This window comes from Chrysochloris asiatica, unplaced genomic scaffold, assembly GCF_000296735.1.
Source record: "Chrysochloris asiatica unplaced genomic scaffold, ChrAsi1.0 scaffold00130, whole genome shotgun sequence".
NCBI lineage: Eukaryota > Metazoa > Chordata > Mammalia > Afrosoricida > Chrysochloridae > Chrysochloris > Chrysochloris asiatica.
In genome coordinates, this window is record NW_006408648.1 from 8,315,192 (window position 1) to 8,338,518 (window position 23,327).

The following is a 23,327-nucleotide window of genomic DNA, read 5'->3' on the forward strand; positions in this document are numbered from 1 at the left end:
AGGAGAATATTGAAAGTGCCATGGGCTGCCAAAGGAACCAATAATTCCATGTTGGAAGAAGTGCAGCCAGAGTGCTCCTTGGAGGCCAGGATGGCCAAATTTTGTCTCTCATACTTCGGACACATTGTCAGGAGGGACCAGTTTCTGGAGAAGGATATCATGTTTAGTAAGGTGGAGGGTCAGAGAAAAAGAGGATGACCCCCAGTGAGATGTATTGGCATCATCGATGGACTCAGGTGTAGCAACAATAGTGAGGTTGGCCCAGGATCAGGTAGTGTTTTGTTCTGCTGTGCATAAGGTTGCTATGAGTCGGTACTGACTCAATGGCACCTAACAACAACATGTATGATGGCTATGTATAATGTTGTAGAGGGAGCCCTGGTGTGGTTCTGTGGGTTAATGAGTTGTACTGCAAAGTTGTTTTGAACCACAAGCTCGGCGGTTCAAGCTCACCAGCTGCTCCTTGGAAACGCTGTACAGGGTCGCTATGGGTCGAAACCAACTCAACAGCACTTAACAACACCTGTTGTAGAACAGAAAAAGACAAAGTTCCCAACTTACTATGAGGTCAACAGAACTGTGATACTTAAACTTGAAAAAAGTGAGCATTTCCTCACATAAAATAACTTATAAATATGAGGGGACTTAATACAGTTAGTGGGAAAGTGGAATTAAAAGATAATGGAATTTTCATGAACTTTTGGAAACCCCCTTCATGTAAATAAGTGTTCCACTTCCAAATATAATTGATACATTGAATATGGCATATAGTAAAACTGTAGCATGACCTAAAGAAGAAGTAGTATTTCACAGAATTCACTTTTAGAGATCTGTGATGTATTTCTTTATTGTAATAGGCAAAGGAGAAAAATGATGGAATCTCACCAAGTGCTAAAAGCCTGTTAATAAAACTCTACTTCTCTTTGTGTTTAAGTCTCTTAGAAAGCTATGAATAAAGGAAACTTCGTTCAGTTGATAAAGAATATCAGTAACCACTAACAGTTTCAGGTTCAGGCAGATGAATCAAACATGTAGAATCTCTTCCTTTATCAGGTCCATAAAAGTTATTTTTTAAAGAAATTAAAATTATATTTCTGTAAACCTTCATCTTTCCCCATCCCACCCACCCCCCAAATGCATTTTAGTGATAAAACTGAGAAAATTCCCCTGGACAAAAAGTAAAAGGAGGTCCATAGGGGATCTCCAATGGCAGAGGGAAGCTGATTAGTGCAGAAAAATGGGGCAACTCTGAGGGTGTCCCATTTCTGCGGGTAGTTGAAGAATCTCCATGAATGTATGTCTCCTTTCTTGTGTCATGTATCAGCAGTGAGAATGTCTGCTACCAAGCTAAAATTTTAGGAACAGGAATTTGATGATGAGAGAGGGTAGTTCCTATCTTCTTGTAATGCCTGGCAAAATGAGGAACATCCAATTCCAGGCAAACATCTGAGCAACGCCAACGCAATTAAAGGACAAATGCAACAAGTGGAAGAACTAACCCTCCCCCCCAATCAGATTAACACAGTAATCAGTACAGTCAGTAAACACTCCTTTGACTGACGTCTGTAACATTAGCCATATTGAGTTCTATGGTATGCCGAGTGTTGGCTCTTTTCTAACGTAAGTGCACATTATGTTCCTTGTTTTGTTGTTAAGTGTTGTCCAGTTGGTTACCACCCTGAGTGGCTAGTGGTTTTGAGCTGTCAACCATGTGGTTAGCAATCCAGTACTGATCCTACAGTATCACACCAGACAATTCCATGCTCCTTTGAGTTGGCTTATATTTATCAAGAGCTAATTGTGCTTAGGAGTCCTGGTGTGGAGCTGCAGGATAATGCACTGCAAGGTCAGTTTGAACCTCAAGGTCCTCGGAAACCCTATACATGATCACTATGGATCAAAACTGACTTGGCGGCACTCAACAGCAATGAAAATTGGATTCTGCACTCAGATTACTCATTTTCTTCCTGTTGTTTATGGACTAATAGTCTGACTCATGGTTAGCCATGGATGGTGTTCTTTTTCCCTTTCAGCAGCAGTGAGTAGCCTGTCATGTCTATACTATTGTGAGTTAAGTTTGGCCTCAAATTCTTTGCATTTGTTTAGAAATGTTGTCCTGTTTTTTTGTTTTTGTTTCTTAATGTTTTACTGTGAATTATATGATAAGTTTACATGGGAGAACTTTAGTTTTACATTCATTCCATCTTATATCATCTCACTGCCATGGTTCCAATCCCCTCCATGCATCATCAGCCACCCAAAGGGTATATCCCAGAAACCCACCCCCTACACTTCCCCCTCGTCCCCCCAGTTTTCAGCCTACAGTCCTTTTCCCTCTCTGGGTCCAGGGTCCCCAGTCGCTTCATCACTCCACGTCATCATCTCTGTCTCTATCTCAGGCATCTCTGTTTCTCTGGGTATGGTCCCGCTCTCCGCTCTTCTCCGTTGATGGTGCCAGAGGCCTCTGTCGTCCTGGTTTTATTTCTTAGGGCTTGTTAGGTATATTTCTTCAGTGTATCCTCTTGGAAGCCGTTAAGATGTATATATGATCGGACCAAGAAGTTACTTTTTATTCCATTTTCCATCTTAAAATATACCTTCCGAGTTCTATTATTCACCTCATACAGCTATTCAGTGTTTTGAGTAGAACTCTATGGAATGGTATATAAAAAATGCTCTAGAATTTGTCCTTTGCAATGAGATGTGTGGCACTGTGGGACAATGCATTAGACCAAAAGGTCAGTTTAAACCACAACATTGGCAGTTCAAACTCATCAGCTGCTCCTCAGAACCTTTATAGGATCGCTATGAGTTGGAACTGACTCTGTGGCACTTAACAACAAAAACAACGTGAGATGTTAGTTTGTGGTATTGTGCTGTATTGCTTGTTGCTGTGATGCTGAAAGCTATGACACCAGTATTTGAAATGCCAGCAGGGTCACTCATGGTGGACAGGTTTCAGTGGAGCTTCCAGACTAATGCAGACTAGGAAGAAGAAGAGGCGGACTACTTTTGAATGTTTAGATACTGAAAACATTGTCAGATGTAGAATAGCTGCTGAACATTGTCAGATGTAGAACCAGAAAATGAAAACATGGATAGTAGCAGAATAGTGTCAGATATAATGTTGGAATATGAGTTCCGCAGACTGGAAGGCACTCAAAACACTACTGGGGAAGAGCTGCCTCATCAAAGTAGAGTTGAACCGCTGATGTTGAGGTTCAAATGACCTTGCAGTCCAGCGAATGAACCCACAGCACCACACCTGGACCCTATTAGTTGGAACTGATGTGATGGCACTTAACAACAGTGAGCTGAAATGGACTCATATTGGCCATTTTGAATCAGATAATCATGTAATTTACTGTGAAAGGAATGATAAATTCAAGAGGAATGGCATCACATTCATCATCAGAAAGAACATTTCAATACATTTTTCTTGAAGTTCAATGCAGTCTGAAAGGATAATATGCATATGCCAACAAGGAAGAACAATTAATATCACTATTATTCAAATTTACACACCAACCACTAAAAGCCAGTGATGATGAGTTTGAAAAATTCTGTTAACTTCTTCATCCTGAAATTGATCAAACATGTAATCAAAGTGTATTGATGATTACTGGTGTTTGAAAAAATGTGATAGTTGCAAAGAAAGAGGAAGGATCAATAGTTGGAAAATTTGACCCTGGTGATAGAAATGATGTTGGAGATCACTTGATAGAATTTTGCACGATCAACAATTTATTCATTGTAAATGCCCTTGAAAAATAACGTAAAAGGTGACTATACATCTGAACTTCACCAGATGGAATACAAAAGAGCAGGAATCAAATTGACTACATATGTGGAAAGAGATGGTGGAAAAGCTCATTATTTCAGTCGGCCAAAGCAAGGTTGGGGGCAGACTGTAGAACAGATCATTAATTGCTCATATACAAGTTCAGGCTGAAGCAGAAGAAAGTTAAAACAAGTTCATGATAGCCAAAATATGACCTTGAATAATATCCCATCTGAATTTAGAGACCATCTCAAGAACAGATTTGATGCATTAGACACAAATGATTGAAGACCCAAATCAAGAAAATTGTTAGACAGGAAGAAAATAAATGTTCACTAAAAAACAAGAAAGAAAGAAAAGACCAAAATGGATGTCAGAAGAGACTCTGAAACTTTCTCTCCAGCATAGAGAAGTTAAAGCAAATGAAACAAAAAAGAATGTAAAAGAGCTGAACAGAAAAACAAATTTCAAATGGTAGCTTGAGCAGACAAAAGTATTATAATGAAATGTGCAAAGACCTCAAGTTAGAAGACCAAAAGGGAAAAACATTCTCAGCATTTCTGAGCAAGATGAAAGAACTGAAGAAAAAAATTCAAGCCTTGATTCAATATATTGAAGGATTCTATGGGCAAAATACTAAATGATGCAAATTTTATGGGCAAAATACTGAATGATGCAGAGAGCATCAAAAGAAGATGGAAGAAATACATAGAGTCATTATACCAAAAAGAAATGGTCAGTGTTGAATCATTTCAAGAAGTAGCATATGGTAAAGAACTGATGGTACTGAAGTAATGTTCAAGCTGCACTGAAGGCATTGGTGAAAAACAAGGCTCCAGTAATTGACAGAATACAAATTGAAATCCTTCAGCAAACTGATGCATCAGTGGAAGCATTCATCTGTGCCTAGAAATTTGGAAGACAGCTAACTTGACTAATTGATTGGAAGAAATTCATATTTGTACCCATTCCATGGGGAGATGACCCAAATCATCAAACAACATCATTAATATGACGTGCAAATAAAATTTTGCTAAGATCATTAAAAAATTTTGCAACCGTAAATTGCCAGGGAACTGCCAGAAATTCAAGCTGAATTCATGAGGACGTAGAATGAGGATTATTGTTGTTGACATCACATGGATCTTGGTTGAAAGCAGAGGGTATCAGAAAGTTGTTTATTTGTGCTTTAGTGACTGTGCAAAGGTTTTCAGCTGTCTGTGCCGTTGCACAAAGTGGGTATTCCAGAACACTTAGAAGTGAGTTCCTTAGAAGCCAGAGACTGACTCTCATAGTTTGGACATGTTATTGGGAGGGACCCAATCCTTGGAGAACATCATGCTTGGTAAAATGGAGAGTCAGTGAAGAAGAGGACACCCAAAGGGATGGATTTACACAGGGGTCAAACGTAACTATGGTGAGAATGGTGCAGTACCTGAGAGTGTTCTATTCTGTTGTGCATAAGGCTGCTGTGAGTCAGAACTGAGTCTGGGGCAGCACCTAACAACAACAGAGTGAGAGATTAAATGATAAACTTTTACCAAATAAGACAATGACAGTGATCCTCACTAATTCTCATCTCTCTTTTTAACTTTTATTATTTTTTTATATTCGTTTTTGGTGAAAGTTTATACAGCAAATTAGATTTCTATTGGCACTATAGAATAAGCACTGGACTGCTAACTGCAGGTCAGGAGGTGAAAACCACCAGTGTGACTCGGTGGTGAATTTCACAGCCTTAAAAACTATACTGGAATTGGAATAAACTCGATGGCAGGTGTATTTTTAAAAATATATATGTTTTGCAAAGTGACATTGTTAAGTGAATTTCTGTCCTAGTTGTTTCGCTTCCATTAACCCAGATTCCCTGTTCCTATGCTCTCTCTTTTTTATCTGTTCCTTATGGTAAATGTTAACCAGTTGGTCTCATAAAGATGATTTTTTTAAAAGAAGCACAGTACTAATTAATAGGTGATATTTTTTATTTTATCAGCCATTTTAGCTGAACAATGACTTCTAGGAGTTGTTTAAGGAGCTCTGGTAGCAGAGTGTTTACGAGTTTGGCTGCTAACATCAAGGTCAGCAGTTCGAAACTGCCAGCCGTTCCACAGGAGAAAGATGAGGCTTTCTGCTCCCATAAAGATTCACAGCCTTGGAAACCCTATATGGGGTCACTATGAGTCGGAACCAACTCAATGGCACAGAACCACCACTACTGGGAGTAGTTTTTCTTCAAAGTTTAAAGTTTATTACTCTCAGCGTAATAGTCTTGAGGTTCCTCTAATAAGTCTTGCCTTGTTTTTAAAAATTAATTTTACAATTTTATCATATCCAGTACCATTATGTCCTTGGCCTTAAATATCAGTAATGGTAGCCAAGTACCGTCTAGTTCTTCTGGTCTTAAGATAGATGAGCCTGTGGTGTGTGAACTGTTAGATTTGTAGTTTCATTTTTGAGTCTTTGATTTCCTTTTACCTCTTTTGCTTTAGATGAGTACAAACCAATGATTGTGTCTTAGATGATCACTCACAAGCTTTTAAGACACCAGGTACTACTTAACCATACTAGAAAGCAGAACATAAGCTTTGTAGACTATACTGTGCCAGTTGATCATGAGACTTGTCCTAAGCCGTCACCCTATGAGGTGTTTGGTTGTATCTTGGAGGTAACCATGAGTGTGTCCGCTATGTGCTTTATTACATATATATATATATATATATATATGGATATATGTGCTACATATGTTTATATATGTGCTTTATTACACACACACATATATGTGTGTGTGTGTGTGTGTGTGCTTACAGATACACTTATATGTTGTTGCTGTTAAGGGCCGTTGAGTAGGTTCCAGCTCATAATGACCCTGTATAGGGTTTCTTATGCTCCTGCAGCATCACACCAGAAGTGTGCTTACATATGTATGCATCTTTGATTTTCTTCACTCTTTTTTTGCTCTGGAGAGGGAGAGATCAATAGGTGCATGATTTAGCCCTTTGTATTTCACTCTTCAGGAGAAAGAATTTTTTCTCCGTAACAATGCATCAATAGCTTAAAAATGATGCCTCACAGCATTTCTGTGGAATGGTGAAGGCGTAAATCATTTTATTTTTCTACAGAAGTTTATCTGTATAGTGTAATATAATACAGTAATATAGGTTAAGTGTGTGTATAAATTGTATTTGGAGAGAGTGACTTCTGAAAATGCTTTGTTTTTCCGTTTTAATTTTCGTCTTTTATTTTTAAGGATTCTTAGATGAGGTTATGAAGAAGTATGGCAGTTTGGTCCCACTCAGTGAAAAAGATGTCCTTGGACGACTTAAAGATGTCTTTAATGAAGATTTTTCTAATAGGTTTGTCAATGATGATAAATTTAAATCATTGAAAATAATATTGTTGGTATATCTGATTTTTCTCTTGATCAAACAAGTTATTTAACAATGCATTGAATAGAACTTGTGCTTCTGATCATTTCTTCCAAAATCTGTCTGTTTCAGAAAACCATTTATCAATAGAGAAATAACAAACTATCGAGCCAGACATCAAAAATGCAACTTCCGCATTTTTTACAACAAGCACATGCTGGACATGGATGATCTGGTGACCCTGGATGGTCAGAATTGGCTCAATGACCAGGTAAGTGTGTTGTAGGTTCTCAAAAGTTGAACCTCAAAAATAGATTCTAGGAAAGTTCCAGTGGATGTTGGATGATAAAATATAATAAGTACAGGGCTGTTGTCATAGTTATCTTCTAGAATAAACCAAAAACCAAACCCACTGCTGTCAAGTTGTTTGTGACTAGTAGCAACCTATAGCACAGGGTAGTTTCTGAGATTGTAAATCTTTGTAGGAGCAGATTGACGTATCTTTCTTCTGGGGAGTGGCTGGTGGGTTTGAACCATGATCTTTGGGTTAGCAGCCGAGTTCACCACCAGTACTCCTTTTTTAGAATAAAAGATTACTTATTCCTTAGTGAAGTGACTTAATTTACTAATCCTCGGATCCAAAAAGTTCCATTCCTATTAATGGTTTCAAAATGTTATACATTCTGATTGGCATGTTCTTAATTGTATATGGTGAGTAAATGGTTTTATTTTAACTGTTTACAGGTCATTAATATGTACGGTGAGCTGATAATGGATGCAGTCCCAGACAAAGTAAGTACAAGCTTACTCTTTATTAGGAAAGACCTGTGTGTTAAAAGGAGAGATTGAAAACAAATTTATGCATTTATTTGATATTCCTCAGTTTTTGTTTAAAGGGTCAGATTTTATACTGATCATATGCTAGGATTGGGCATAAAGTCTAGTCTACCAAATCACTTCTGCATATGAAATGCACAGTACCATGTTTTCTTGCTTAGTTGTTCCAAGGTGGATGTTTTTTATACCTTGAGATTCCTTTTTGTTGTTTTTGGTTGGGAGAGGTACAAAAAGGACTATTTTCTTCAAACTTTTAAATTCAAACTAAAGTCATACTTTTTAAAAAAAATCACTGTCTTTTTTTGTGAATTAATCTTTGATACAAGTACAAACTAAATTCCCTTAAAAGAGCTTGGTGGTAGTGTGCTGTCGCGTCTGTTCCGACTCATAATGAATGCTGTATAAGTTTTCCAAGACTATAAATCATTATGGGAGCAGAAAGTCTCATCTTTCTCCTTCAGAGTGACTGGTAGATTTGAACTGCTAGTCTTGTGGTTAGCAGTCCAATTGGTAACCCCCTGTACTACCAGAGCTCCTCTTTTTTTTTCTTTTTTAATGTTTTGTTGTGAATTATGTGATAGTTTACATGGGAGAACATCAGTTTTACATTCATCCTATCGTATATCGTCTCATTGCCATGGTTACAATCCCCTCCATGCAATCCTTCCCCCATGCCCCCCAGGTCTTCAGCACACAGCCCCTCTCCCTCTCTGTGTCTAAAGTCCCCAGCCGCTCCATCTCTCCACGTCATCGTCTCTGCCTCCATCTCAGGCATCACAGCTTCCCTGGGTAGGGTCCCTTTCTCCACTCTTCTCCACTGATGGTCTCAGGGACCTCCGCTCCTAGACTGAAAAGTTAATCACTCCCCTCCTTGCTACAAAACATCTACCTTTACATTTCCAGCTCTCACAGTCAGTCCTGATAACAATTATTCACTATTGTATTTCAAGAGATCCATCCGCATTTCATTTCATCAGCTCCACCTAGACAGATTGGCTACTACTCACTGGAGATTCTACCTTCTTTACACCCTCTGGATCTAGGTTCCCTCTTGAAAGCTTGTAAGCCAGTCACTTCTTGCCTTTGTAGCACCCCCATTTTGGGTAGCCAGTGTCCAAGTGGCCCATCCCTGTCTACTCTGTGTATGGAGGGGGTGGGAATGATCTTTGCTATAAAGATTTGTTCCCTCTTTTGACCTACAGCATCCATAGTTGTAGGTCAAGTTCATCAAATTGTATAAGATTACTCTTTTTTTCCTCTTTTTCTTCTAGTTGAGTTCTGATCATCCAGTCATTGAAGCCAGGTCAAGTGGATATTATCTGCAAGTGTGGGTGTTTTTGTGCATATACCCTCTCTTGTTATCAGCTGGATGCTTCACTCTCCACTCTGGTCCTCTGTTGCTATGTTACTGACTCTGGGCCCAACAGTTCTTGCCACACTACTGGCCAACCAGGTCTCCACCTAGGTTCACAGGAGTCTAATGAACATTGTAGGGCTTAGCTTGAAGCTTCATTGCTGTTTTTCCCTCACTTCCCTTTATCGGTGATGAGCGCGGTCTCCAATCAGAGTGTGTATTCCCACTGAGTCTTAGTCTTGGAAGGGGGTTTTCACTGAGGGGACCCGACCACTTGACTTGATGTCTTCTGGGCAAACAACTTGTTTGTTTTTGTAGTAACAGTTGGTCTGCCTATATTGTTTTGTATTTTTCCTGTTGGTCTTTCTTTCAAGAAGTATCTTCTGTTCTTCTAGCCACTCCAGGCTCAGAGCTCCTTCTTAAAGTATTTTTGTAAATTTCTTATTATTACCTTTTCTTCCTAAGTACTAAATGCCCAACTTCAAGATTTCAACAAGCAAAATCTTCCTAAGTACTATATAAGCCTTCTAAGTTAAACATATAAATTTAATGAGCTTCAGTACTGTTTATGACTATAGATAAAATGTCTTAGAACTTTCTACTTAAAATTGCACACGTGTTTTGGGTTTTAGATGGGAATCATGAGGCTAATCTGTCAGATTCTCAATATCCTCTTAATCAAAAAGTTTAAACGTAAACATGCACAGATTATTTTTCATACAATATTAATTTATAGTTTCATTTACTTTCACTACCTTTACATTTTATTGTAAACCTTCATGAGGTTAAAATGACATTTGTTAATATGGTGGCTCTCAAAGTGTGAACTTAGACCAACAGCCTTTGCATCACCTGGGAGCTGATGAGAAACGCAGATTCCCAGTTTCTACCTCAGCAGTAGAGGTGGGCCCCAGCAGTCTGTGTTTTAACAAATCCTCTAGATTCTAATGCAAGCAAAATTTGAGAGGTATGGCACTGTGGGCTAATGTGTCAGACTGCAAAGTTGTTTGAACTATAAGATCGGTGGTTCAAGCTCATCAGCTTCTCCTTGGAAACCTTATACAGGGGTCTCTGTGGGTCGGAATCGGTTTGACAGCACTTAACAACCACAACAACATTACAAAATGAAGGAGTCCTGGTATCATAGTGGATTAAGAGCTGGGCTGTTAACCACAAGGTCAGTAGTTCAAGTCTGCCAGCCACTTCATGAGAGAAAGATGAGGTTTTCTGCTCCTGTAAAGATTTACAACTTTGGAAACCCTATACAAGGTCGCTATGAGTTGGAACCAACTCGGTAGTATACAGTCATCACCACTACAAGATTAAAGTGCTTGTCAATGGAGTGAGTTATGAGTTGAGTTGCTAACTTCAAGGACAGCAGTTCAAATGTACTAGTTGCTCCGTGGGAGAAGATAAGGTTTTCTGTTCCTATGAAGATTTACAGCCTCGAAAATCCTATATAGGGTTGCTATGAGTTGATGGCACACAGCCACCACCACCACCACCACTACAAGATTAATCAAGCTGCATGATTCTGTCACAAATGCATAACAGAATCATCTTTGTTGTTTTTGTGAAGAGCCTTCATGTCAGTTCTGACTCATAGCAACCCTGTACAGAGTTTCCAAGGAGCAGCTGGTGGCTTTGAAATGCTGATCTTGTGGTTAGCCATCCAGTGCTTGTCATACAGTGCCACACCAGGACCCCTAGAATCTTCTAGAAGGTTTATAAAACCAGATTGCTGAGCTCAACCCCTAGTATTTCTAATTGAGTAGATCCGGGTTGTTGTTGCTATTTTATCCATCGAGATGATTCCAACTCGTAGTGACCCTAATGGAAAAAGTAGAACTGCTCTTTATGGAACCAGATAGCCACGTTTTTCTCCCCAAGACACTGCTGGTAGACTCGAACCACCAACTTTTCTGTTAGCAGCTGTGCCACCAGGACCCACTAGGTCTGGATTGCTGTTGTTGTTAAGTACCATGGAGTCGTGTTCTGACTCATAGTGACCCTGCACAGGGTTTCGGAGGCTGTAAATCTTTACGGGAGCAGAACATCTCATCTTTCTCCCGCGGAACCGCTGGTAGTTTCGAACTGCTGACCTTGAGGTTGGCTACCCGACTCGTAACCACTACGCCACCAGAGCTCCTTTAGGTCTGGATTAGGACCTGAGAATTTCTGTTTCTAATGAGTTCCAGTAATGCTGATAATGCTGGTCTGTTGAGTACACTTTGAGAACTTTATTATTAAGGGAATAGTTTGATCATTTCACATCTCCCAGTAACAAATCTTAACTTACTGAGTGAACACTGTGAGACCACAGTACGTTTATTATCTCAGGTGAGCTAGTACTACTTTTAAGCCAGAAATTTGAAGACAGGATGCAGGACCTGACGCTCCATGTGGCCAGGTTAATTAGCTAATAAGTCCTGTTTATAGTTGTTAATGACAATAGGAATCTCCATATCCATGTTCTCTAGATGGGGTTAGTTTTACAGTCCATATCTCTTGAGTTCAAGGTAATTATTACCACATTTCTTTCATTTCTTCGTTCAAGTTTGTTACTTTGTTACCTTGATTTAAGAGAGATTTGTGAGGTTGATTCTCTGTTTGATTGGATTCGCATAATCTGTGTACTGTCTGATTCCAGTTCTAACTACCACAGCTATAAGGTCATTCTAATGAAAATTAGCAGAATCTTCTGAGACCCTTATATTGTATTTTCTACATTTTGATCTTTGTTTTGAAGAGGGAACATTTTCTCCTCTTTTTGTTTATTCTGTTTTAAGTATTTTTCAATTCGCTTTCTTTTTTTTGAATTTAATATTATTTGGTTGTGTTTGTATTTGTCTGTTCTAGGTTCATTTCTTCAACAGCTTTTTTCATAGACAGCTGGTAACCAAAGGATACAATGGAGTAAAAAGGTGGACTAAAAAGGTATGCTTTCTCTCTCCTTTTTGGTTTTAAATATTTGAAATGCAGATGATAAGCCATTCTGGGTGGAAGGTTAAGACTTTTAATGCCAGTACGGTATTATTTAGAAGCAGACTCTTTATTTAATGTGACAATTTGTTTTGTTTTTTTCTTTTACATAGACTGTGAGTTTGTGTAGTTGATTGGAATGTTCTAAAACTGAAAGGACACTGGGCTGGGAATTAATAGTTCCAGTATTACTGTAAACTGGCTGTGTAATTTGGAACATTTATCTGAGCCTTAGATTGCTCAATTACAAAACAAAATGATAAATCAGATAATCCCTAAGGGTTTTCTCAACTCTTACTTCTCTCAGTATTCAGTGACTATGCCAGAAATATCATTTAAAAACCCATTTATATTCTGTTTATTATTTTTTGACAAAGTTACCAGCAAGTTAAAATTCCAGAATATTTTAATATTTTACTTTTTATACTGAGTGTTGGAGAAATTAAGAAGGAGTCTTGTTGTAAATATTTGTGGATGGAAATAACTGTGTGAAAACATCCAATTGAACATTAACGAGGTATCATCGGTAGTACCAGGTGATAGAAAGATGAATGAAATAGGGGTTGAAGTTTACAAATCTGGTGGGGAAATGGATTAATGATCTCAGGGCTCAGACCTGGCTTCAGATTCTAGTTGAGCCACGTAACTTGGCGTATGATCTTGGGCAAAGCTTCAATATGTACATCTATAAAATAGAAATATTAATAATGTTTACCTCACTGTGAAGATTAAATGAGATAATATATGTAAACCACTAAACACATGGTAAACACAAAGTAAGTGGTGATCATTATTATATCATGACTTACAATGTCTGAAAAATGCAAATTTAGGCCTTTGATTTAGTAATCCATCTGGAATTTATTCTAAGGAAATAATTTCAGAAAAGAAATTTCTTTATATATAGAAGTGTTTTTGTTCAGATCGCTAGTAATAGCAAAAGAAATGAAAATAACTTAAAATATTAGGTAAATTGATATATTGATTTCATGGAATAATGTGTTGTTTCTAAAATAATTATGGATAGGACTTTGTATAAATTGGAACCGTGTGCTCACATTTCTGTTTCTCCCCCATCCTCCAAAGTCAAATGAACAACAACAACAAAACACAAAAATAAGGAAGGAACTTCTATTTATAATAAAGCTAGGAAACAACCACAATTTGACAATTTTGGTCCATGTACGGATTCCTCTTGTATAGTGTTAGGGTTTACTGACACAAGGATAAATGCATTATCCTAGGGACTGGCAGACTATGGGCTAAATCTGGCCCAGTTTTTATAGGAAAGTATTATTGTGACACAACCATACCCATTTATTGTCAATTGTTATATTGTCATTGGCTGCTTTTGCCTACAAGGACAGAGCTGAGTAGTTACAACAGCGAACATGTTGCTTTTGTTAAGTGCCGTCCCATCGGTCCCAACTCATCTTGACCCTGTATAGGGTTTCCAAGGCTGTAATTCTGTATGAGAACAGAAACCTCATCTTTCCCCTGCTGAGCAGCTGGTAGGCTCAAACCTCTAACTTTGTGGTTCAGTCTATTTCTTATTCTACAGTGCCACTATGACCTTATGGTCTGCAAATTCTGAAATATTTGCTGTCAGACCTTTTACAGAGAGAGTCTGCCAACCTCTGCACTAACCCACTAGACAAAAGACCTTGGAAATTTGAGACTTTACATCGATCTGACCTCTCCTTATTATCCATTTCAAAGCTTAGGAGTGGCCAAAATACACATTGAAATGGATGTATCCTTGGGATTGTTGTTAGCTGCCATCAACTCCAACCACAGCTCATGGTGACCCTATACACATTGGAACAAAATGTTGCCCAGTCCAGTTGTGGAGCAGACCATAACAGGTTTCTTTAGCTGATTTTGAAAGTAGGTCACCAGTCTTTTCTTCCTACCTCTGGGATTAAAAAACAAAGACAAAAATCCAAGAAACCCAATCCCACTGCTATCAAGTCTATTCTGACTCATAGGAACCTTATAGAAAGGTTTTGATTTTGTGGCCAATTTTTTGAAGAATATATGAATTGAAGCAGTTTATCATTACCTTACTCTAAATTTTCCATCAAGTTCTAAAATCAAGACAAGAGATTTTAAGCCATTACATTTTATGGGAACACAGTAGGCCTATATACAATTGTCTTTTTTTTTAAGTTGCACATACCCAAAAATCCAGCATGGATATTATGCAAAGGTTCTGTTCCACAAAATGAGGAAAAGAAAAATTATAAACCAAGTCAGATAAAAATGACAAATTACAAATTATTTATGTTAGGTAAACGAGTAGAAGATATATACTGAAAGTGTTCTGTATTGGTAAGATAAAAATTTTGTAATTGATTGTGACTAGGAAGGACTAGTAAAAGTTTTACCAAAGGTAATAAATACAGAAACGGCTGCAATCATACATTGACAGAAAACTTCCAGAGGTTCAAGCCGGATTCAGAAGAGACCGTGGACTGAGGGCTATCACTGCTGACGTCAGATGGATCTTGGTTGAAAGAAGAGAATATCAGAAAGATGTTTACCTGTGCTCTATTGACTATGCAAAGACTTCTGTTGTGTGGATCATGACAAGCTATGGACAACATTGCGAAGTATGAGTATTCCTGAACACTTCATTGTGCTCATGAGGAATCCGTACACGCACCAAGAGGCAATTGTTCGAACAGAACATGGAAACACTGAATGGTTTCAAATTAAGAAAGGTGTGTGACAAGGTTGTATTATTTCACCATACTTAGATTCAACCTGTATCTTGAGCAAATAATCCAAGAAGCTGGTTTCTATGAAGAAAAACTGGGCATCAGGATTGGAGGAAGGTTCATTAACAATCTGCTATATGCAGAGGATACAACCTTGCTTGCTGAAAGTGAAGACGACTTAAAATATTTACTGATGAAGATCAAAGACAACAGCCGTCAGTATGGATTGCATCTCAATGTAAAGAAAACGAAATTCCTCACCACTGGACCAATAAATAACATTCTTATCAACGGAGAAATATTGAAGTTGTCAAGGACTTCATTCTTCTTGGATCAACTATCAACACTCATGGAAGCAGCAGTCAAGAAGTGAAACGACATACTTCATTAGGCAAATCTGCTGCACAAGAGCTTTTTAAAGTGTTGAAGAACAAAGATGTCAGCTTGAGGACTAAGGTATGCCAGACCCCAAGCCATGATATTTTCATATACATGTGAAAGCTGGACAGTGAATAAGGAAGACCTTAGAAGAATTGACACATTTGAGTTATGGTGTTGGAGGAGATTGTTCAAAGTACCATGGGCTGCCAAAAGAACAAACAGATCTGTTTTGGAAGAAGTACAACCAGAGTGCTCCTTGGAGGCCAGGGTGGCCAACCTTCATATCTTATACTTAGGACATATTGTAAGGAGGGACCAGTCACTGGAGAAGGAAATCGTATTTGGTAAGGTTGGAGGGTCAGAAAAAAAGAGGAAGACTCCCAGCGAGATGGATTGGCAGAGTGACAACATCAGTGGGCTCAAACATGGCAATAATTGTGAGGTTGGCCCAGGATTGGGCTGTGTTTCATTCTGCTGTGCATAAGGTTGCTATGAGTCGGTACTGACTTGATGGCACCTAACAACAACAGGAAGGAATAGACTGGAGAATGCAGAAAATGAAAAATAGTTTGGAGATGAGGTACCAGAACGGAATGAAAAGGAAGCTGGTAGAGTGAAAGAAATTAGAGAATTGTCTATTTCTGTAGCACTTGCTTTATATATATTGGGGCTTTGCTGTAAAGTGCATAAACATATATATTTGTTTATCTTCTTGAAGGATTGACCTTTATTACAAAATGTCCTTTATCTGTATTAATAATTTTTGCCTTAAAGTCTGTTTTGTCTGATACTAGAATAATCACTTCAGGTCTCTTTTGGCTCTTATTTACATTGTGTATGTTTTTTCCATTCATTTATTTTCAATCTCTCTAAGTCTTTGGTTCTAAAGTTAGATTCTTTTAGACATATACTTTCCTATATGATGTTTATAGGATTATGTTTTCTTATTCTGCCAAACTCTGCCATTTAATTTGAAAGTCAGATCCATTTACACTTGATATCATTACTGATAAGATAGGATTTAGATCTGACAGTTTACTATTTGATTTCTATGTCTGAAATCTTTTTTGTTCCTCAGTTCTTCCATTACTGCCTTCTTTTGTGTTAAGTAGAGATTTTCTACTGTACCATTTTAATTCCCTTACTGATTTTCTTACAGTATATGTTTAAATTATTTTCTTAGTGGCTGCTTTCGGGGTTACTATTAACACCTTAATTTATACCAAGCTATAGTTCAGATTTTGGAGTCCTGGTGTAGGATAAGCACTGGACTGCTAATCACAAAGGCAGCAGTTCAAACTCACTGTAACTGCGCTTCAAAAACCCTATACAGGGCTGCTGTGAGTCTGAACTGACTGACGGCACTTAGCAACAACAACAACAGCAGCAACATGTTTAGATTGATACAATGGCTGCAACCAGGGATTCTAGCATAGGAATGATTGAGGATGGCAGAGGACTTGACAGTGCTTTGTTCTGTTGTACATAGAGTCACTCATAAGTTTAAATAGTATATAAAACCTTTGCTCCTGATTAGCACAAACACACACACACGCACATCCGTGTATACATGGCGTACGTGGAATACCACATGAGAGTCACCAAAGAACCAAGGAATACCCATTACTACCGTCAAAGAAGGGAATCTTCATGGCTAAACCCCTAATTTGGTTTTAATAAATTTTTGTTCTTATAACCTATAAAACAAAACAAAAAAACCCCACAATATCAAAATTTTGCTCTTGTGGTAACTCTGTCATCCTCCTAGGCTAGTCTTGTCATAATTTGCATTGTATTTATTATTTATACATTGTTGTTTGTTGTTGTTTTGTGCCGAGGAGTCGGTTCCGACTCACAGCAATCCTGTACAGGGTTTCCGAGGCTGTAAATCTTTATGGGAGCAGAAAGCCTCATCTTTCTCCCTCAGAACAGCTGGTAGTTTTGAACTGCTGACCTTGCGGTTCGCAGCATGATTCGTAACCACTACGCTACCAGAGCTCCTTATTTATACATAGATATAAAAACAATTTTTTTTTTTTTATGCAGTTGTCTTTTAGAAATCAAAAATATAAAAAGGAGCTACACACAAACAAATTTTCTGTTTGTAGCTATGTGGTTCCTTTTTATTTTTTTGATTTCTAAAAGACAACTGCATAAAACAAAAATTGTGACATTTTGGTAAGGTGATCCCCAAACAACAGCAAATGTACATTGATAGAGAACTGCCTGAGGTTCAAGTTTGATTCACACGAAGATGTAGGACGAGGAATTTCATTGTTGATGTCAGATGGATCTTGACTGCAAGCAGAGAATACCTGAAAGATGATTACTTTATTGACTATGAAAAGGCTTTAGATTGTGTGGATCATGACAACCTATGGGCAACATTGAAGATAATGAGTATTCTGGAACACTTAATTGTACTCATGAGGAACCTGTGCATAGACCAACAGGCAGTTGTTTGAACAGAACAAGGAAACACTGAGAGTTTTAAAATTAGCCAAGGTGTGTGCCAGGGTTGTATTCATTCACCATACTTATTTAGTCTGTATGCTGAGCACATAATTTGAGAAGCTGGATTATACAAAGAAAAACATGGCATCAAGATTGGAGGGAAAAAATAAAAAAAGATTGATGGAAGACTTATTGACAATCTGTGATATGCAGATGATACAACCTTGCTTGCTGAAAGTGAAGAGGACTTGAAATACTTACTGATGAGGATCAAAGACCACAGCCTTCAATATGGGTTGCACCTCAATGTAAATAAAGCTAAAATCCTAATCACTGGACCAATAAACAAGTCCATATAAATGGAGAAAAGATTGAAGTTGTCAAAGACTTCATTTTGCTTGAATCAACCATCAACACTCATGGAAGCAGCAGTCAAGAAATTAAACGATGTATTACATTAGGCAAATTTGCTGTACAAGCCCTCTTTGAGGACTAAGGTGAGCCTGAACCAAGCCATGGTATTTTTTTTTTTTTTAATGTTTTATTGTGAATTATGTGATAGTTTACATTGGAGACTGTTAGTTTTACATTCATCCTATCGTATATCGTTTCACTGCCATGGATACAATCCTCTCCATGCATCATTAGCCAACCAAAGAGTATACCTTACAAGCCTTCCCCATGGTCATCAGCACACAGCCCCTCTCCCTCTCTGGTTCTAAAGTCAGCAGCCGTTGCATCTCTCCCAGTCATCGTCTCTGCCTCCATCTCTGCTGTCACTGCATCTCTGGGTAGGGTCCTGCCCTCCGCTCTTCTCCCTTGATGGTCCCAGGGACCTCCACTCCTAGACTGCAAAGTTAATCACTCCCCTCCTTGCTACAAAACGTCTACCTTTACATTTCCAACCCTCACAATCAGTCCTGATAGCAATTATTCACTATTGTATCACAAGAGACCCCTCTGCATTTCATTTCATTAACTCCGCCTAGACAGATTGGATACTACTTAGTGGAGATTCTACCTTCCTTAATGCCCTCTGGATCTAGGTTCCCTCTTGAAAGCTTGTAAGCCAGTCACTTCTTGCCTTTGTATGTAGCCCCTGCCCCCACTCCACTGTTTTGGGTTGCCAATGTCCAAGATGCCCATCCCTGTCTACTCTGTGTATGACGGGGGTGGGAATGATCCTTGCTGTAAAGATTTGTTCCCTCTTTTTAGCTACTGCATCCATAGGTGTAGGTCAGGTTCATCAAATTGTATCAGATTACTCTTTTTTTTCTCCTCTTTCTTTTTCTAGTTGAGCTCTGGTCATCCAGTCATTGAAGCCAGGTCAAGTGGGTATTATCTGCAGGTGTGGGTGTTCTTATGCATATGCCCTCTCTTCTTATCAGCTGGACGCTTTACTCTCCACTCTAGTCCTCTGTGGCTGTGTCACTGACTCTGGGCCCAACAGCCCTCAGGTCTTGCAACACTGCTGGCCAACCAGGTCTCCACTCGGGTTCACAGGAGTCTATTGACTGTTTTAGGGCTTAGCTCGCAGCTACATTGCTGTTTTTCCCTCATTTCCTCTATAGTCTTATGTAATGCAAAGGCTCCACAGGAACCCTCCTTCAGTGGGCACGCTGTAGCCCCATTTTAGGTAGTCCAGTCAGTTATAGGCAGAATACGGACTTACAAGCTTTCTATGGTGATACTTCTGTCGATTCCTTTCTCTCCCCCTCCAGTGTCTATTTTATAATGGTATGCAAGGGAAACCAAGATTCAAAAGACAGCCAAGCATCTTAACATTATTTCCCTCTTCCATCCATGTTTCAAACCCTGTATCCCAGAGCCCTGTTCTAAGGTTGTACATACATCATTTCAAACCCTGTATCCCAGAGCCCTGTTCTAAGGTTGTACATACATCATTCTTTACCTCTGTCCCACTTAGCCCATGCAAATCTACCTAATTCTCCCATTGGCTTCGTTCTTCCATTCCCCTCCCCCTTATTGCATATTGTCCCTGACCCAGCACCCAAACTATCCTATGTCTGTTCCCTGCCCTGTGCTCTACCTTCTGCTCCCTCCCTTCACCCCACCCACACACATCCCAGCAACCAGCAAGGAATTCCCCTCCCCCCCTTTAGTATGGGTTCTTTTTGTCTTTTACAGTAGTGGTCCTATGCAGTATTTCTCCTTTTGTGACTGACTAATTTCTCTCAAAGGAGCTCTGGTAGTATAGTGGTCACAAATTGGGCTGTGAACTGAAAGGTCAGCAGTTCAAAACTACCAGCTGTTCCGCAGAAGAAAGATGAGGCTTTCTGCTTCCATAAAGATTTACATCCTCGGAAACCCTGTTCAGGGTTGCTATGGGTCAGAACCGACTCGACGGTACTTAACAACAATGGCTAGTGATCGTGAATATTTCTTCATATGTTTGTTTGCTGCCTGGATCTTCTCCTTGGTGAAGTGTCTGTTTATGCCCTGTGCCCATTTCTTAATTGGGTTATTTGTCTTTTTCTTGTAGAGGTGTTGTAGTTTCCTATATATTTTAGAAATGAGTCCCTTATCTGATGTATCATTGAAAAAGATTTTTTCCCATTCTGTGGGTTGCCTTTTTACTCTTCTGGTGAAGTCTTTTGATGCACATAAGTTTTTAATTTTTAGTATTTCCCGTTCATCTATTTTGTCTACTTTTGTTTGTGTAGTTTAATGCAACGTAAATTCAATATTCAAGGTGCTTTCATGACCATTTGCAGATATACTGTAAGAGGAAATACAAATTACAGGAAATGTGAAGAAAGAGAAGCTTAGTTTTCCTTGTTGAATAAAAAAGGGAAGAGACACCCCACATACACCCCTACACACACACACACACACACACACATCCATCTGTTTTGTTAGAACATCACTTATATAAAACTTGAAAGTTTTTTCTGTGCCTCTTTGAAATGTCTGTAAATCTTTTTATAGGCTTAATCAACCATATGGCAAATTGTACAACTCAGGAATGTTTCCTCAAAGACCTGGAAACCATCTCTTTGAAATGTAATCAATTTAGGAAGATAGCAACCCTACCTCCCAGTTTCCTTGGGAGCATGTAGATGGATGCCTGAGTTCTTCTAGTGCTTGGCTCCAAGTTGCAAAGCAACTTCTTCTGGTCATAAAAATTTGAGCAGTCCCCCCACCCCCCTTCTATATAGGCATTTATCAAATACACATGATTATGCCAGTTACCAGTTTACGATTATATGTTATATGACATGTAGTGCTGTCAAGTCGGCATACTTAAAAGAGTTGTTTCATTGATTTTAAGAAATAGGTGAACTGGGTTACATCTGCATGGGTGTAGAATTCTTCTGTTTTTATAATCTTTTTAGTATATTACATTCTGGTTTAATCCTTATTTTATAATAAAACTGTTTTCTTTTACTTTTGCGGAGAGTTTGTCTCATTTGGAAAGAGTTTTTAAAATTAGGCTTCCCCAGCAGTGTGCAACATGGAGAAAAATTTAAGTTGTCTCATAAGCACTTTTCCAGCTGAAGTCAAACAAGGTGACGCTCTGCTTTTTATTTCAACTCATACTGTAAGCAAACATTCTTTTGCAGTCTATTTAGTGCCACATTTAAAGTTTTTTGTGCTATTTTGAGATCAGTTTGCTGTTTTAAATGCCTTCAAGTGTAAAAGATGAATATTCCTCAGGTCCTACCTTTCTGTACTCACAATTTGACAGGATAGGCACACTGTCAAATACATATCATAGGGTTGTATTATGTGGTGCTGTAGGATAAGCACTTGAATACAGTGTTGGTTTGAACTGTAGGGTTGGTAGTTCAAACTCACCAGCCACTACTCGGAATCCCTATACACAGTTGCCAAGAGTCAGAACCAACTCGATGACTCTTAACAGCAACAACAACATACGTCAGAGAGAAAATGACTTGATGGCACTTAACAACAGTAACAAATAGGTCAGAGAAGATAGAATGTTCATCTTGGTGGGGCATCTAAGCAGGGATTTGAAAAACAGAAGTTAAAGGAGCTGGGTGAAGGTGGGGATCCCTGTTCTGGTATCTGTAATTAAAGTTGTTCTAGCTGAATGCGGAAGGAGCTCTGGTAGCGTAGTGGTTACAAATCGGGCTGCGAACCTCAGGGACAGCAGTTCGAAACTACCAGCTGTTCCGCGGGAGTAAGATGAGGCTTTCTCCCATAAAGATTTACAGCTTTGGAAACCCTGTACAGGGTTGCTATGAGTCGGAACCGACTCCATGGCGCATAACAACAACAGCTGAATGGGGGGCCAGATTATGAAAGACCTTGGATTCTATGCTAAGGAGTGTGAGTTGATTTTGGACACCAGAGATTTCCACCATTTAAGGTATCTTGGGAGCTGTAAGAGACTTCTAGATGGAGTAAATAGAATAGAATGTTATTTTCCAAATAAATTATGGATCCTGATATGATTAATAGAATACAGAAATGAATGGAATTTGTTAAAACCAGATTATCATTATAAAAAATACTAAAGGGAATCCTTTGGACTGAGAACCAACAACAGCATAACCACAACCGGAGATTGACGTACATGGCAACACTACCCAGAATTCATTCCAGACGGACAGAACAGTAAATTTAAAGTCCCTAAAACAGAAATGAGTTTAGAGTGTGGATGGCTATACAAATGAGAACAGGGAAGTAAGTAAACAGGTCGAATCATGTAAGATTGTGCAGGTCATCGTATGGAGTTTGGATTCTGAGTGTATTAGAAGCTATTAGAGAGTTTAGCTGAAGGTGGTGAGGAGTTATAGGGTTGTTGTTAGCCGAATTCATTCATACATTCAACAGTTTTATATATATATTTGTAAATGTTTTATTGTGAATTATATGATAGTTTACATGGGAGAACATTAGTTTTACATTCATCCTATCCTTTATTGTTTCATTGCCACGGTTACAATCCCCTCCATGCATCATCAACCAGCCAAAGGGTATACCCAGTAAGACCCTCTCCCTCTCTGTGTCCAAAGTCCCCAACTGCTCCATCTCTCCATGTCACCATGTCATCGTCTCTGCTTTGATCTCAGGCATCACTGCTTCTCTGGGTAGGGTCCCACTCTCTGCTCTTCTCCCTTGATGGTCCCAGGGAGTCTGCTCCTAGACTGCAAAGTTAATCACTCCCCTCCACCTCCAACCCTCACAGTCAGTCCTGATAAAAATTATTAACTGTTGTATCACAAGAGACCTATCTGCATCTCCTTTCATCAGCCCCGCCTAGGCAGATTGGAAACTACTCAGTGGAGATTCTACCTTCCTCCACGCCCTCTGGATCTACGTTCCATCTTGTAAACCAGTCACTTCTTGCCTTTGTTCAAGTTATATTTTGAGTACCTGTTAAATGCGCAGACGTTATGGTAAACCTAGAAGTAAAGGGGTAAGTAAAACAATGTCAGACAGTTTCTGCTTTCATGAAACCTGTT

The 23,327-nt window shown here is 38.8% G+C and overlaps 1 protein-coding gene across 2 annotated transcripts in view; it reads left to right on the forward strand.

The window, feature by feature from the left end:
• SENP5 (SUMO1/sentrin specific peptidase 5) overlaps positions 1 to 23,327 on the forward strand; it is a 38,675-nt gene that overhangs the window by 3,263 nt on the left and 12,085 nt on the right. For both annotated transcript variants that reach the window (XM_006869398.1, XM_006869399.1), the window contains exons 2-5: positions 7,029 to 7,134; positions 7,279 to 7,417; positions 7,891 to 7,938; positions 12,197 to 12,274. In XM_006869398.1, coding sequence (XP_006869460.1) covers positions 7,029 to 7,134; positions 7,279 to 7,417; positions 7,891 to 7,938; positions 12,197 to 12,274 — 371 coding nt within the window. The remainder of the gene's footprint in view (positions 1 to 7,028; positions 7,135 to 7,278; positions 7,418 to 7,890; positions 7,939 to 12,196; positions 12,275 to 23,327) is intronic.